At 36.1% G+C, this 16505-nt stretch overlaps 1 protein-coding gene across 3 annotated transcripts in view; it reads left to right on the top strand.

Moving 5' to 3' along the window:
* Positions 1–16505, top strand: part of CEP128 (centrosomal protein 128) — a 382829-nt gene that overhangs the window by 146870 nt on the left and 219454 nt on the right. For all 3 annotated transcript variants that reach the window (XM_032593431.1, XM_032593430.1, XM_030319713.1), the window contains 2 exons: positions 1765–1941; positions 5749–5808. In XM_032593431.1, the coding sequence (XP_032449322.1) occupies positions 1765–1941; positions 5749–5808 (237 nt within the window). The remainder of the gene's footprint in view (positions 1–1764; positions 1942–5748; positions 5809–16505) is intronic.

Raw genomic sequence — 16505 nt, 5'->3', positions numbered from 1 at the left:
AGCAAGACTGTGAAGATAGCAGTGTATCTAAAGAGATGCAGTATCAATCAGGCGGGAGAGAAACTGAATGGTAGGAGGGCAGAAACAACGTGAACAAAGGAGAAAGTTAGGGAGATGTACTTCAGCAGTCTGCATCCAAACACCACCCAGGAGAATGGAGCACTCGTTTTTGTGGTTTGTACATCTCTGATGTGTAGATGGACACGCCAGGCTGCCGTTAACGTGATACCATTTGTGAATTGTTTCATAAAACAAACTCCCCTCGCTACAATTTCCTATTAATTAAGCAACATTCTGATTATAATTTGCCTTCCCATCCAGATTGGTCTGCAGGGAGAACATATACTGGTTATGCTGACACGAACATTCTGATCTGCATGGCAGTTACGGTTCTTATTGTAAGCTGATGTAGTTAATTGAGTGGCATTCTAGTTTGTACATTAGTCTCTCGTGAGCTTAACGTTCCTCTATTGCTGAAAGATGGCTCCACTCAGAGTACCAAAAAGAAAAGAAAATCCGGTCCCTAAATTTACAAAGCTGAGCTACAGACCAGGAGGATGTAGTCATCAGGATAAATGCCGCCTCTGAGCTACTGGCCCCATTTTCAAATAGCACAGCTTCAGGCAGAGTCATACACATCAGATGGGGGTGGGGAGACGTACACAGGCATGTCGGAGAAGCTGCAAGTAGTTGCAGTCAGAGAGAGTGGGAAGGAGGGAGGCGATGCTGGACAGAAGGGCAGAAGACAGGTTGTGCGAGGACTCTCTTCTTGTGGGCAGAGGGTTTCATTTATTTTGCAAAAGTAATTTGGATTGAAAGGAAATGTTGGGTGATTCTGGTAAAATGCTATCTTTTCCTCTCGTGATGAATTTTCATTGAGCACATCTCTTTGTTCTTTTAACTTCAAGCTGGATTTTTTGGCCACATCATCTCCTTGCTTATGTTGTATTTGCTAGGGTAGGTAAAGATGATGAGGTCGCTGTGTAATGAGTGAAAGCAAAGCTGGCCAGCCACCATGACTTTTTGGGCCACTGTTTACACTACATTCTAGTGATTTTGTGACCTTCCTTCAGGTGTGTGCAACACCACTTGAATTTTTCTAGTAATGAAATTGTGAAGCCGTAATGATTGGGACTTGCTTTGCCTAGAGGGGGCCCCCAAGTCTTTGTAATCTCCTAAATGATGCTTAGAAATCTCTTCTCATTAAATATTTTTGCTTACTTTTGAGAAGTACCTCTGTCTTGCTTTGATCAAATTTACATGACTCAAAGCATTTATGAAGTATGACTGTATTTGAAAACTTAGCCTTTTTAAAATCTATGTTTTGATGAGATAAGGTAGTAACATTTTTTTTTTCTGAAATGAAGATACTAACAATCTTATTTTATATTTTACTTTTCTAGCGTTTTGCTAATATTTACTGAAAGCTCCAAGTCCGTTTGTGGCGTCAGCTGTTACTCTGCAATCTGTTAATGGCATTATGTTACTAAAATGTGAAGGATTTCTTTAAACTTCTTTTTCTTTTGGTTACAGAATTACTTTAATTTTCTTTGCCAAGTATCCACTCACCCAGTTTCCTCAATGCCCTTCTTCTGAATTCTCTGTAACTTGACCTCAGCTGATGAGTAGGCAAAATGTTTTTACTAAAGAGACTGACAAAGTCAGATGTGGTTCCTTACACACTCCTTTGAGTTGGCTACACAGGTATTGCAAGCGTTTCTTGCCATTACTTAATTCTGTTTTTATTTCTTATCCATGTTTTAGGAAAAGCATATAAGCAATGAAGAAGAGTACTTAAGGAGGATGGAAGAGGCCAGATTGCAGCTCAAGGATCAACTTCTTTGCCTGGAGACTGAACAGGAATCCATTCTTGGTGTCATAGGAAAAGAAATTGATGCAGCTTGTAAAACCTTCTCCAGGGACTCGATGGAGAAATTGAAAGTAATTATGAGTTCTCATTGTGCCTTTCAGTTAGTTTCCTAATATATAATTATAATAAGATTTTAATGCATGGTTACATGGTAGTCACATTTTTATTCTGGAAAGTTTTATGAAACAAAATAACATCTTGCATTTTTTAAAATGAGATACCGTATCTATTGCACAGTTGTGGGAGAGAACGTGTATCATTATTTCATTGAATTGCCTCTATCTCACTCTGGAAAAGAAAATGTCTTATGAGAGAGGCAGCAGTTCTGACTAAAAAAATATCCTTGGAGTCAAGAGGCCTGGGTTGTCGTTATCAGGCCATTTTTGTTGTTGCTAGTGTATTAATGGCTAATATTTATTGAGGACTAGTTACATTACAGGTACTGTGGTAGCTACATATGTGCATTCTCTCCCTTAACCCCTAAAGCCACCCTTTCCTTTAGGTACTCTGATTAAATCAATTTTAGGCCTGAGAAAGCAAGGCTTGGAGAGGTTAAGTAACTTGCCCCTCGCCATATATCCAGTTAAATGCTAGAACCAGGACTTTAAACCTTGGGAGTCTAACTCTGGAGCTTAAACAAGTAACCATGATGCTATTTGCATTCCTTTTTTAAACAAATTATACTTAAGTTAGTTTTTCTGTCTTTAAAATGGAATATTGCTATTCAGTTTATAGTGCTAGGGAAATGATGAATAAAAACAGAATTAATCATGTATGTTCTTAATTCCTTGAAGATAAGCACCTCTTTGTACACTGCTGTATTGTATTGTGTTCCTTTTTTTTTTTTTTTTTTTTTTAAACGTTTTTTTTTTAAACGTGAAATATTGAGATGCCTGGTTGGCTAGGTCTGTTGAGTGTCTGACTTCAGCTCAGGTCATAGTCTTGGGGTTCGTGAGTTCAAGCCCCACATCAGACTGTCTGCTGTCAGCACGGAACCCACTTTGGATCCTTTGTCCCCCTCTCTGTCCCTCTCCCGCTCACTCTCTCTCAAAAATAAATAAATATTTATTAAAAAGTTAAAAAATAGTGAAATATTTATTCTATATTTAAGTATTTGTGTCAAGACAGCTTATTTTCAATCAAGATGTAGAAATGGAGTCATTTGGATCATGCTATAAGATATATGAACCTTGTTATGGGCAATTACAGCCTAAAACATAGTGAGAAGATAGCAGATTGCTTAAATATTTTCTTATTTCTTTTTGAGGCACAAATGATCCTTCTAACATATTCCAAAAAGCACCCTGTTCTTTAATAGGAAAGCAGTGACTGTGGTAATGGATCTTTACACTTTGTCCCTAGAGAAAGACTAATTCAATCCAAGTGATGGGTAGAAAGTAAATCTAAAAGAATGGAAATTATATTGTTTTATTTATTTTGTTTTTTTTTTTAAGAGCACAGTTTTTTTCATTGTGGGTCTCTTTCCATTAATAATTTCTGTTGTTACCGTCCTATAAACTTGGGGGGAAAATGAATACCCAAGAATATAACATTTGTTCTCCTCAAATAAACTACCCAAGGTGTTGTTAAAATAAAATTCTTTGCCTTACAGTTCAGAGATCTAAGGGAGAGTGGTGGTCCTTATAAAATGTTTTAAAAAATGGAATAATTCCAATTATTCTTTGTCATTTGTTTTTGAAATATTGTGGATGAAATTTTTAAGCCATTTTATGTAGTGACAGCTATGATATGAATTGGATAATAGATATGTAACAAATGAGCCTGAGAAAAGTACTTGGGAGTGTTGGTATTATTTCTAATTACCTTTTTCTAGCCACCCTATTTATTACTTATCCCACTTTAGTAAATGCATATAATATTAGAAAACTTAAGGACGGACACTTAATAAGCCACCACTGTTATAAAACAATTAGGAAATTGTTTGAATTTGAGTTAGGCATTGCCTGAATTAAAGTTACATCATTTTCACAAACCAATTGTCGATGATTGAAGAGCTTTTCTTATAACACTTATTCTGAGTATGCACTCTTTGGAGAGCATAAAGAGGATAGGCTTTGGATCAAGACAGATGTAAGTTCAAATTACATCTCTCTAAATTGCTAATGTGTGACCTTGGACAACTTAGGTAATTTCTCTTTAAGAATTCATGTCCCATTTATAAGTTAGCTTATTTTGAGGGTAAAGTAAAATAAGATATATGAGGTGCATATTATGGAGTGAAATATTTTGCACTTAGTAAATACTCAGATAATGCTAGCTGTCATTATTATGTAGTGCCCTTTTTGTCATATATTCATATATATTTGTATATTTATGTATATATTCTTTTTTTTATTCATCTGTTTATGACAAATTGTTGTTGTAGTGTTCTTGTTACCATCGAACTGGAAGTCTATTTTCTGATGATGACATCTTTATATGCAGTTAGTAGTAATAATGATGTTCTCTGTGCCAGATACTGTGCCAGTCCTCATTTTATTTAATTTGTACCTTGACCTTATGAGGCAGTTTGCCTACTTTATAGATGATAACCTGCAGCTTAGAGAAATTAAGTCACATCACTTGTAAGTGGACAGGCTGTTTCTTAAACACTATATATAAATTTGTAAAAAATCACAAAATGAGAATATTATTTGTACTCCTGTCAAATTATTTTAAACTTTAATCTTTAGCACTAGATCTTAGGTCACTGAAGATTTAATTGAAACTGTGACACAGATAAATGGAAAAGAATAATGAAAACATCATAATCAGTGAGAAATGGATGCTTGCAAATAGCAGAGTTCAAAGAGGAAGAAAACACCACAAGCTAGAATAGGCAGAATTTGACTGAAGGAAAGGCGGTCTGTGAGTTGCGTGAGATTTGGATGGTAAGAAAAGTGGAGGAGAGAAAAGTGGGAGCTAAGAATACAACATGTTTGTTTATGGCATATGGTCAGCATCATTATACATTCTTCATGTGTCTAAATGAATCACCTAATGATATTCCTTAGGGGAGTGATGTGCACACACATCAGGAAGTATGGAAGTATTTGAGAATAGGAATAGACATCTTGCAGAGGGACAGGATATTTTTACACAACATTTCTAGGAAGGAGTCCTGTAAAAATATCATAGGTAGCACCTGTTTCAAGGCAAGTAGGAACTGAAAAAAAATTTGTGTTTAGAATCATAAAGTCATTGACAGCCTTTGAACATCATTTTATTAGTAATAAGGCAGAACCAGATGGCAATGGATTTTATAAATGAGTTAGTATGAAGGAAATCAAGGCAGCTGGTATACAGAACCTATTTATTGTAGGATTTTGTTACCATCATGAAATATAAAGCAACATTTGCACAAAATCATGTTGATTAGTTGCTGTCAATTCTACCCAACCATTAATGAGACAAAATGGCCCTCACAGTATAAAATTAAAGAAGGATAAAAGAAACAAAGAATTAAGTTTCCATGTAATTACATCTAACCAACTGTGAAATATATTATGTGGAACAAGACTGAGGAAAAGAAACAAACAAAAAAATGAAAAACTGGTTTGATTGAAGCTGCCTGACAGAAGTCCATGGAATCAGCCTCTAACGATTCTAGCAATGATAACGCTTGAGAGTTGATATGTGCCTCTATATATGAGCCAAATATTTACTCTCAATGAGTACATACGTATATACACGTGTACATAAATGGACATAATAAGCGGTGGTTTGGAATTAGTTGCGTACTTGATAATGAACTTTCTTCTTTTTAAGCCTTTAAACTTAGGGATTAAACTTTTATGTGTTATGGTGAAGAATTTCATTTATGTAAGGTTATTTCAGAGAAAATTCTACTTCTAATAGACTATTTCCTTTTTCTGTAGGTTTTTTCATCTGGTCCTGATATTAATTATGACCCACATCGCTGGTTAGCAGAAAGCAAGGTAATTTGTTTTTAAATCCTAAAGTTATCATAGTATTTATGACCTTCAAGGTGTCCTGTTTGGGCTAACCATACCATTTTGTTATTGAACAGAGCATATGCAGCTGTAATACTTCATTGCTGGGGAAGACATCATTGTCATGAATTTAAGAAACTTCCATGTTTCTTTAGTTTAACATTTACAAATTAGCTTAACTGTATAGGTACAGAAGGAGAAAATAAAGGAAGGTAAAACTGTTGAAGTAGTAAAACTAGATTGTCAAAGAAGCAAATTCTTCTGCCTTTTCCTTGGGATAGGCAGTGTCTCTGGAAGTGTACGAAAGTCAGGGCTGCTATAACCAACCTTTCTTGCTTCATGGTTCTTTTGCATGATGATTTAAATTTAAAGGGTAGGTAAGCAAATCTAAATAAAATTGAACAATTTGCTAATTTTAGCAAAAAGCTTCTTCTGCACTATGGGATAATTACCTGCTATCTTCGTCTATCAGATCAACTTGGAAATTCCTTGATTAAAATATATAGAAATTCGTGGCCACGTAAGATGTAGATGTCTTTTTCCAAGTGTCGATGCTCAAGGACTTGCATTCCTTCCCAGGCTAGTTTCTTTCAGCTTTAAGGCGCCTGGGTGGCTCCGTTGGTTAATCGACCAACTTAGGCTCAGGTCATGATCTCATGGTTCAAGCCCTGCATTGGGCTCCATCTTGGCAGTGTGGAGCCTGCTTGGGATCTCTCTCTCCCCGCCCTCCCTCTCTGCCCCTCCACTGCTCACGCTTTCTCTCTCTCTCTCTCTCTCTCTCTCAAAATAAATAAACTTGGGGGAAAAAGTAAAGAAAACCAGCTGTACTTTAAACCTGAACAATTGTGGTCCAATTTAGGATTTTATTATTTGAAAGAACTTTTAAGTTTGTGCAGCATCCTTATTTAAATATATGAGAAAAGGGAGGTTTTAGAAAATGTACATGACTTTTCCGGTGCCATATAAAAAATGGGAACATGGACCGCATGCCATGTCAGACTCACAATTAATGTTCTCACCATTATGTGTGATGCTGTCTAAAGTCTTCAGTTAGCCAAGATTTATCAATTATGTGCTCTTTTGTGTATAGGCATGAGGGTTATCAGTGTCAGCAAGCCATGGAAATTAATAAAGAAAATGGAAATGTAAACAATTTAAAAAATCCTTAAGGTATGTTATATTTTTATAGAAATACATAAACATTAACAAATGCAAAAAGAGGAAGAACTGACTGTGATATCAGTACTAGAAGGATAGGGGGGTATGATGCCACCAGCATGTTACAGGTGGTTTCTGCATAAATGCAGTATTTAACTTGATCATACAAAAAATATATAGAAGTTCTCTAGTTGGCTAATTATAGGTAAAATAATGGTAAGAAGTTGAGAATACCTGAGTAAACACAGATAATGCCTTGAACTTGGTGGCAAGGTATGGGTGGGAGTTGACAGAAAGACATGATTCACCTTTGAAGACCAGCTGTGCTTTAAGGAAACCTTTTTTTTTTTTTTTAAGCATTCTTAATAAGAAATGAATAGCATTATGATTGACCATTGAAATTTACCCAACCTGGTAAAACTTTCCTCCTTTTTTAAGTACAGTGATGCTGTTCATCCCTAACCGTTTTTGATAGAACCAAATGCAAACTTGTATTTATGCCACCTTCGTAGTAAATTCAGAATATACATGTTTTGCTGGCTCAGAAATTTTGGGCTAGAAACTTCTGTTGTGCATTAATAAAGCATTTCTCATTTCTCTTGTTTCTTTTTCCCGATTCCTCAATTCTGACAACAAGAGCAATGTACTTGGAATTTTCTTTCAAGTTAAAATCTTTATCATTTCTGAACAGAAAGCTTTCACTGCTGTTGTTCAGTTAAATTATGAGAGCCAGAGATGACTCTTAATCATAGCTCTTTAATTTGGGAACTAGTGAGCAGTTTTCCCTTATCATTTAATGGGATTGAACTTCTGATCAGACGAGTTTTAATACTGCATGAGACAACCCTTCCTGTAGAGCGTAAAAGGGTCATGATAAGCAATACCACGCTGACCAACTGACTAAGGAGGAATTGAATCTATTTACCAGAAAGATGGCTTAGGTTATTGATGGGCTACAATACTGTAATTCCCATGAACTATGACTGGACAGCTCTATAAGTATTGAAGATAAGATCTGAAATCAGAGGACAAAAACTATATGGAAAGTAGAATTGCTATTCAGCTAGTCCATGCTGACATCTTGCAGTGTTAGAAGGACCTCTGAGGGCATTTGGTAATTGTTTTCATAAATCTGCCAAATGAATTTCTTCTGTTAGTGTTAATCCTGGAAGAACTAGGGGACTGGGTGAGGATAGGGTCACTGTTGCTTTGTCGACATTGGTTACATAATATAAATATGAAGTCCAACTCAGAGTTGCACCAGGCTTATATGTAAAATAACCAAAGAATGGCAAGAACCATATAATACAGGGAGGAAGAGGATTGAGAATTAGGAAATACCATTGAGGAACACCAGGCAATCCGTTCCAATAGATCAGCGATTTGTTTTTGTCATAAATCCCAATAAGGCATTTAGAGGCCAAATTTTATTCAGTTTAACAAGAATTTACTGACTAGCTACTGTGTGCCAGATGCTAGATTACATGCTGTGGGCATAATAATGAATTTGGCATGATCCTTTCTCTTGAGGAACAGTTTATTTTCCTAGAAAAGCTGACACATTGATAATTTCAATATTATGTCTAAGAGCAGTGATACAGGTGTGCAGAGGCCACCATGGAGTCTGATCCCTCTAGTGAATTTTGAAGCTGGGCAGATAAAGAGGAAAGACCAGGCATGCACAGTAAACAATTGTAGGCCTGGTATAGAAGAGAAACAGCATGATAAATGGAAAGAAACCCCAAGCGATTTGTCAATACAAGATGAAAATATGAGGCAGAGAATGGCAGAGATGAGGCTTTAGAAAGAGGTAGAGCATAGGTAACTAAGAAGAACACTGTATGCTATTTTAGAAGTTTGACTTCAGTTCTGCATTTAGGGAGAACCACAAAGGAGATTTGAACAGGATACTGATAACTTTGTACTCCTATTTTAGAAGCATTACTCAGATAGTGATGTAAAAGGTGGAGTAGAAGTGGGAAGACTAAAGGCAGGAAGACCAGTTAAGAGGTCTTTGGGTGAGACCAAAGTCTCTGGGGTGAAAGTCCAAACCAAGGAAATTGTAGAGATTCAGAGGAAGGGACAGATTGAAGTAATGCTTTGGTGACAATATGCAGATGATGTTTAATGTTATGTCAGATGGAGTGGTAGAGAAGGAGATATCTATGGTTTTCAAGACTAAGTAGGAGATCCCACTCAAAGCTCAGTATGTGAATAGATCAACATGCAGAGTCCTAGATAGGCAAGCCAGCAGAAGTACTGAAGGAGTTTCTAGCACTGGGATTGATGTCTAGAAAGTCCCATTTGGACAGGAAGCCCCCCCCCCCCCCCCACACACATATATATATTCCTTCTTGGAAATATATATATATATATATATATATATATATATATATATATATAGGAAATATATATATAGGAAATATATATATATATATATAGGAAATATATATATATATGTATATTTAAAGAGTAATTAGGAATGTGACATTTTTTTCTACTCAGATTACTTCCTCAGCTTAAATATCACTGAAGAATAAATAGCAAGCAGATTAGATTTCAGTAAATCTACTAATTCTCAAATATTTTATTTGATCAGAACTATAAACTTTTAAGGTTATATAGATAAGAAATAGACTTCCAAAGTATTGGGGGATTTTCCTTTTTTACTCTGTTTGATATCATTCCAAAGAGTCCCACTTTTAATGGTATAATGTGTTCCGGTATTGCTTTTCCTGCCATTTTTGGAATATTATAACTGAAGCAGCTTCAGAAATCATGTAGTCTAACTTCCTTGTTTTATAGATGAGAAGGAGGCCCTGGGAATTGTTTACCTCATGACATAAAGCTAGTTACTGAGAAGGATTTAGAACCTGGGTCTCTGAATTCTGTGCCAGTCTTTCTTGATTGGTAGTATAATCTACCTTTGAATATAAACCTTGCTTTTATGCATGTTGTCTTTTTAGTGATACGGATTTTTTTAAAACACCCATTGTATGAGAAGTATCAGACCCAGTATATTTAATTCTTGTTGAAAGATGTGAATAATCATCTAGCATTTTATCCTTCCAGTGTAGACATCAAAATGAGATACAAATACTCAGGTATCTTGATTCATTAAAGATACTTTAGATTGTGCGTATGGAACACATTCAGTTTAATTGAAGAAAAGCATTTTGTATTTTTACATATGAACTCTTATTATGGAGTTATTTTTTTTCTTCATGATTTTATTCATAACTATGTAGGAAACCAGAGGGAATATTACTAAAAGAGGTTTTGAGGTTGATTTGGGTTTGAATTTTGCACTTCAGTTTAATTTTTGTTTTGGTTTCCTGGCACATTCTCAGAAATTGCCATAGTCTTCCTTTACCTTTGGTTTTTCTATTAACATTTCCTCTCAAAATTGTTTTTTGAGTTGTGGCAAAGGAAGTATGGTAGTTAAAAGCAGCAAAATTATGGGCCCTGGTATTATTGCTAACTCTATCAGCTATAATCTTTTTATTCGAATTTTCTATTTCCCTTGGTTTTGGCTTTGAGTCATTCCTTAATGACTTTAGTATATTATTACTCTAAATCTCACTAGAGGATTCTTACAGATAAAAAGATCATTTTGATTGTTTTACTAGATACTTATTCCCACCTAATTGCAAGCTGTCAACTATGAAGGTAAAAGACTGCCTTATTTAGAAATTCTTTCTCTATTATAGTTTATTTAGCAATATTTGCTGATATAGTTAAATAAATGAGCCTATTATGTAATCTTTAAGATGCTCTTGTGAGTGGTTAATAGAATGGTGTTTGCACTGTGATTAATAGCCTTGTCAGGTAATTATTATTTGGAATTGGTAAAGTTATTCCTATGCTGTGTTCCAAGCTGTTTCTCCAAGGCGTTTAATGAAAGACGTTGGGTGTTTCTCTAGCAAACACTGATTCTCATAATTGACTATTTGTTGATTAAATTTCCATAAGTTGATATTTTGTTTTGTAGGATTAATAATATATTCTGCATACATATTCAATTCATAACAAGCATCTAACTATAACCTATTTTTAAATTTTGTATGTTGATGGAATAAAGGCTTTGTTGGAATAAACTGAAGCCATAGGTCAGTCTGTTTAGGCCACTATAATAAAATACCACAGACTGGTGGCTCAAACAACAGATAATTTATTTTCTTACAGTTCTAGAGCCTAGAAGTCCAAGGTCAAGGTGTCAGGGTTAGTTTCTGGTGAGGCCTCTTCTTGGCTTGTAAATGGCCACCTCTCATGTAGGGGGACGGGCATTATGGGGGGATGGGATGGGAGTATTATTGGAAGAATTGGGTATTGGAAGACAGAGTGTCTCTTCCTCCTCTTATAGTGATGCCAGTCCTATAGGATGAGGGCCCTACTGTGGTAACCTCATTTAGCCTTTATTACTTCCCTAAAGGCCTTATTTCTAAACAGAGTCACCTGAGGGTTAGGACTTCATGTAAACTTGAGGGGGTACAATTAGTCCATAACACATATCAAACCTGATTAATGCTTTGGTTCAGAAATTGTGGGTTTTTTGTTTTGTTTTGTTTTTTTACCAAAATCAGTACGATTATTGTTATGACAACATATCTTTTTGTTTCTCCATTATCAACCCTTAGCAATGGTACTGAGCACAGGCCAAAGATTAGGATGGAGTAAGTAGGAAATCTTTGAGAACAGGGAAATGAGTCGTTATGTTTTAAATTTGCATTTAAATCACTGGGCAAGAACAGATTAAACAGGGTGATTCAAACTGGTGATCCCAAAAGACTCACTTTGTTTAGACCACATTGGTTTTAAAACAGAGAATTGGTAGCGAACATTTAAAAAAACTTTACAATTGCGTACTTACAGCATGGAATTTGTTTTCCTTTTGAGGTATCAGAAGATCTGATAACATTAGTGTTTCATTCTTATGTGATAAGAAACTGTTGGATCTGAGAAGAACCATGGACATAATCCTATTAGAAGGACCATCCTTCCAGCCCTTCTTCCTGGTTGTATTTTTATAATCCAAATCAATAGTGCTCAGGTCCTAAATGTGTTACTTATGAATGTTCATTAAACTTTCTTAATATAATAATACAAAAAATTTTTTTTGATTTTTTTTGTTTTCAAGATATTTTATTTTTCTGTTTTATTAAACACAAGGTGCTACCTCTTTACAAGAACTTAATGGCATCTAATTTTTCACTTAATTGCATGTGTCCTGTCCTCACTATGTGCAAAACAGTGTACTGGTTTTAGTGTGTGTTTGAGCATACAAACATGAACACACATCCACTCCCGGGGTACTTTAAATTGAAGAATATGTTTAAATTCTTGAAAAAAGTCTTAAGGATTTAGTATATCAAATTCATTAACATTCAAGGATAAAGATGTGCACATGTTTAAGGTGCCAAATAAGTAGCAAAAAGACTTGGTTGAAAATATATCTTTTCCAGAAATTATACATCTAACTTTCCCCTTTTCCCTTGCATAATACGATAATTATTTGGGCTTTTCCATTTATTTATTTTTCTTGAGTAACTGCTAAAGTTTGATGAGGTAAACAAAAGGTATGATCAAAGGTGAACAAAAGGTTCAGATTGTAGTTTCTTTTTTTTTTTTTAAGTTTATTTATTTATTTTGAGAGACAGAGCATGCATGCATGAGTGGGGGAGGGGCAGAGAGAAGGAGAGAGAATCTCAAGCAGGCTCTGTGCTCAGAGCACATACCCACATGGGGCTAGAACTCACAAACCATGAGATCATGACCTGAGCCGAAATCAAGAGTTGGCCGCTTACCCGACTGAGCCACCCGGGTGCCCCTATTCAGGTTGTAGTTTTGACATAGAAGCAGGCAGCAATAGTGTAGACTTTCTTTTATTTTGCCTGGTTAATATCAATTAATAAATGACTTAGGTAGTGATGTTTTAGAATAATTTTCCAACTGACTTATATCTAAAACTACTGATTAAATTGTCTAGAATAATTTTTTATTACATAGTGCATTGAACATATTTTCATTTTCAAGACTTTAGCAATATAGAAGTATGGAGAATAAATTTGGAATATATGTTCTCCTTTCCCTCTTGACACCTCTCTCCTGAGTGGGCATAATCATCATCAACAATTTGGCATTCATATTTTCAGTCCTGTATTGGTTTGGTGGGTTGAACTCCAGTTGTTTTTGATAAAGATGCGTATTTTAATTGCTAAATATAGTGGCCCTTTCCTTTGGCAGTCTTTGACACTAAGCATATCCATCCTGTTGTAGTATTTTCATTTTCTTCCTTTGCAAAACTCGGATTTTCTTCCTGCCTTTCCAACTACTTCTCAGCTTTATTTTTCGTTTCTCTTCTGTTCATCTCTTCTAAATTCTTCTCTCTTGTCTCCATAGACACTCCATGGGCTGTTTTGCCTTGATGCTGTTGATTCTTTACTTTGTATCTCTTATCCATATCTCTCGAGCTTTAGATCTATATATCCAACCAGTCGTTTACATTTCTCTGTGTTAGTCCTAACAAGTTCAGCTTATTCCAATCTGTTGTTAACTTTTTAACCCCTAAATCTTTGCTTCTAGTTTTCCTCTTTCACATTTCTTCAGCTAGAAACACCAGTACTGATTCCTTTCTCTCTTTTCCCCCTAACATTTAAGTCTCAAGTACACACACTTGGGTCCATTCCATGTCATTTTTGCTTGTTTTGAATATTGGTAACATTCTCCTGAGTTCCAGCCTCCAACATGTGCTCCACTGTCTCCATAGAGTGTGCTTTTGAAAGAATAGTCCAATTCATTTCCTTCTCTCTCTCATATTGTGGTTCAGTGGGGGTGGTGGTATATGACTCATCCTGACCTTTGACCCTATATTCTGCCTCCATGCTTTATTTAGAAAAAAGTTGTAGTAGAAAATGTTCCTTTTATTTGGTAGAGAGTTGACTATGTTTCCTGGTTTCCTGTCCTATGGAAGCTTTTTATCTTTTTGTATTTGCATGGGAATTTCAAAATGGATATTGGGAAATGAAGCAGTCTTAATTAAAGTTTACAATCATATTTGGAAGTCCACAGCTCAATTTATTTTTAAAAAAATTTTTAATGTTTATATACTTTTGAGAGAGAGACAGAGTATGAGTGGGGGAGGGGCAGAGAGAGAAGGAGATGCAGAATCTGAGGCAGGCTCCAGGCTCTGAGCTGTCAACACAGAGCCAGAGGCAGGTCTTGAACTCACAGGGTGCAAGATCATGACCTGAGCCAAAGTCGGACGCTTAACTGACTGAGCCACCCATGCACCCCACACAACTCAGTTTCAGTTGGAGACTTCCAAGGGGTGCCTGGGTGTCTCAGTTGGTTAGGCATCTGACTTCTGCTCGGGTCATGTCTCGCGGTTCATGGGTTTGAGCCCCGCATCGGGCTCTGTGCTGACAGCTCAGAGCCTGTGCTTCAGATTCTGTGTCTCCCTCTCTCTCTGCCCCTCTTCCACTCATGCTCTGTTTCTGTCTCTCAAAAAATAAATAAACATTAAAAAATAAAAAGAGAAAAGTAAGTTGGGGACTTCCTGTTTTTATCTAGTGACATTCAGGTAGGACAGAGGCCCATAAATTATGTAGCAGATACTAAAGCCAGGTGTCATCTCCACAAGGAGATTTAATTTTAATTAGTTTTTCTGTCCCTTATTTACCTTCTTCCTTTTGTTAATTGTTAAATAGCTGAATTGTTATATAATTCACATATCATACAATTGACCTATTTAGACTGTATCACTCATTATTTTTAGGTGTATTCACAGAGGTGTGATGCCACAACCACAATGAATTTTGGAATATTTTATCACCCTAAAAGAAAATATGGACCCTTTAGCTATCACCTCCTAAATTTGTCCATCCCACTCACCCCTCTTATAGCCTTAGTCAACAAGTAACCTTTCTATCTCTATAGATTTGCCAGTTCTTGACATTTCCTATAAACGAAATCATACAGTATGTGGTCCTTTATGAATGACTTCTTTCATTTAGCAGAATGTTTTCAAGGCTCATCTATGTCGTAGCATGTGTCAGGACCTCACTTCATTGCTAAATAATAGTCCCATGTATGGATATACCACATTTTATTCATCCATTTATCAGTGGATGTTCATTTGGGTTTTTTCCATTTCTTGGCTATCATGAATAATGCTGCTATGAACATTCGGTTACGCGTTTTTGCATGACTGTATGTTTTCGTTTCTTCTAAAAATATACTCAGGAGTAGAACTGCTGGGTTATATGGTAACTATGTTTACCCTTTTGAAGAATTGCCAGATGGTTTTCCAAAGTGACTGCATGATTGTACACTCCTACCATCATTATATAAGAACTCTAATTCCTCCACACATACCAACAGTTGTTATCATATGTCTTTTTGATTCTAGCTGTCCTGCTGGGTGTGAAATGGAATCTCACTGTGATTTTGATTTGCATTTCTGTGATGCTTAATGATTCTGAGCATCTTTTCATGTGATTATTGGCCATTTGTGTTATGTTTTTTGAAGAAATGTCTCTTGCTTAATTCATTATGTCTTTTTATTTTTATTTTTTTTTTAAATTTTTTTTTTAACGTTTATTTATTTTTGAGACAGAGAGAGACAGAGCATGAACAGGGGAGGGGCAGAGAGAGAGGGAGACACAGAATCTGAAACAGGCTCCAGGCTCTGAGCTGTCAGCACAGAGCCCGACGCGGGGCTCGAACTCACGGACCGTGAGATCATGACCTGAGCCGAAGTTGGACGCTTAAACGACCGAGCCACCCAGGCGCCCCCATTATGTCTTTTTATTACTGAGTTCTTTATGTATCATTCTAAATTGTTCTTTCTCAGATATATGGTCTACAATTATTTTCTCCTATTCAATGGGTTGTTGTTTCACATTGTTAATTGTGATCTTTGAAGCACAATGTTTTAATTTTGGTGAAGTCTAACTTAACAGCTTTTTTCTTTGGTTGTCTGTGCTTTTGGTGTAAGATCTAGGAAATCAAGGTTGCCAGACCAAGGTTACCAAGACTTACACCTGTGCTTTCTTCTAGGAATCTGCTGTTTTTAGTTCTTACATTTAGGTCTTTGACCCATTTTGAGTTAGTTTTTGAAAACTTTATTTAGTTTGAGAGAGAGAGTGGGGGAAGGACAGGGGGAGGGAGAGAGAGGGAATCCCAAGCAGGCTCCATACTGGTATCTTGGAGCCTGACGCGAGGCTCAAAGCCAGGAACTATGAAATCATGACCTGAGTTAAAATCTAGAGTCGGGTGCTTACCCAACTGAGCTACCCGGGTGCCCCTTGAATTAATTTTTGAAGATGGTATGAAGTATGGGTCCAACTTTATTCTTTTGCATGTGAATATTCAGTTTTCTCAGTACTATTGGTTGAAAAGACTGATCTTTCCTCATCAGATTGTTTTTGGAACCTTTGTTGAAAATCAATTGACAATATATATGTATGGGTTTAATTCCACTGATCTATGTCTGTCCTAATGCCAGTACCACACTGTCTTGATTA

The sequence above is a fragment of the Lynx canadensis genome, chromosome B3, assembly GCF_007474595.2.
Source record: "Lynx canadensis isolate LIC74 chromosome B3, mLynCan4.pri.v2, whole genome shotgun sequence".
Lineage (NCBI taxonomy): Eukaryota > Metazoa > Chordata > Mammalia > Carnivora > Felidae > Lynx > Lynx canadensis.
The sequence above is the reverse complement of the archived record's forward strand: the minus strand, read 5'-3'. Positions and strand labels throughout refer to the sequence as shown.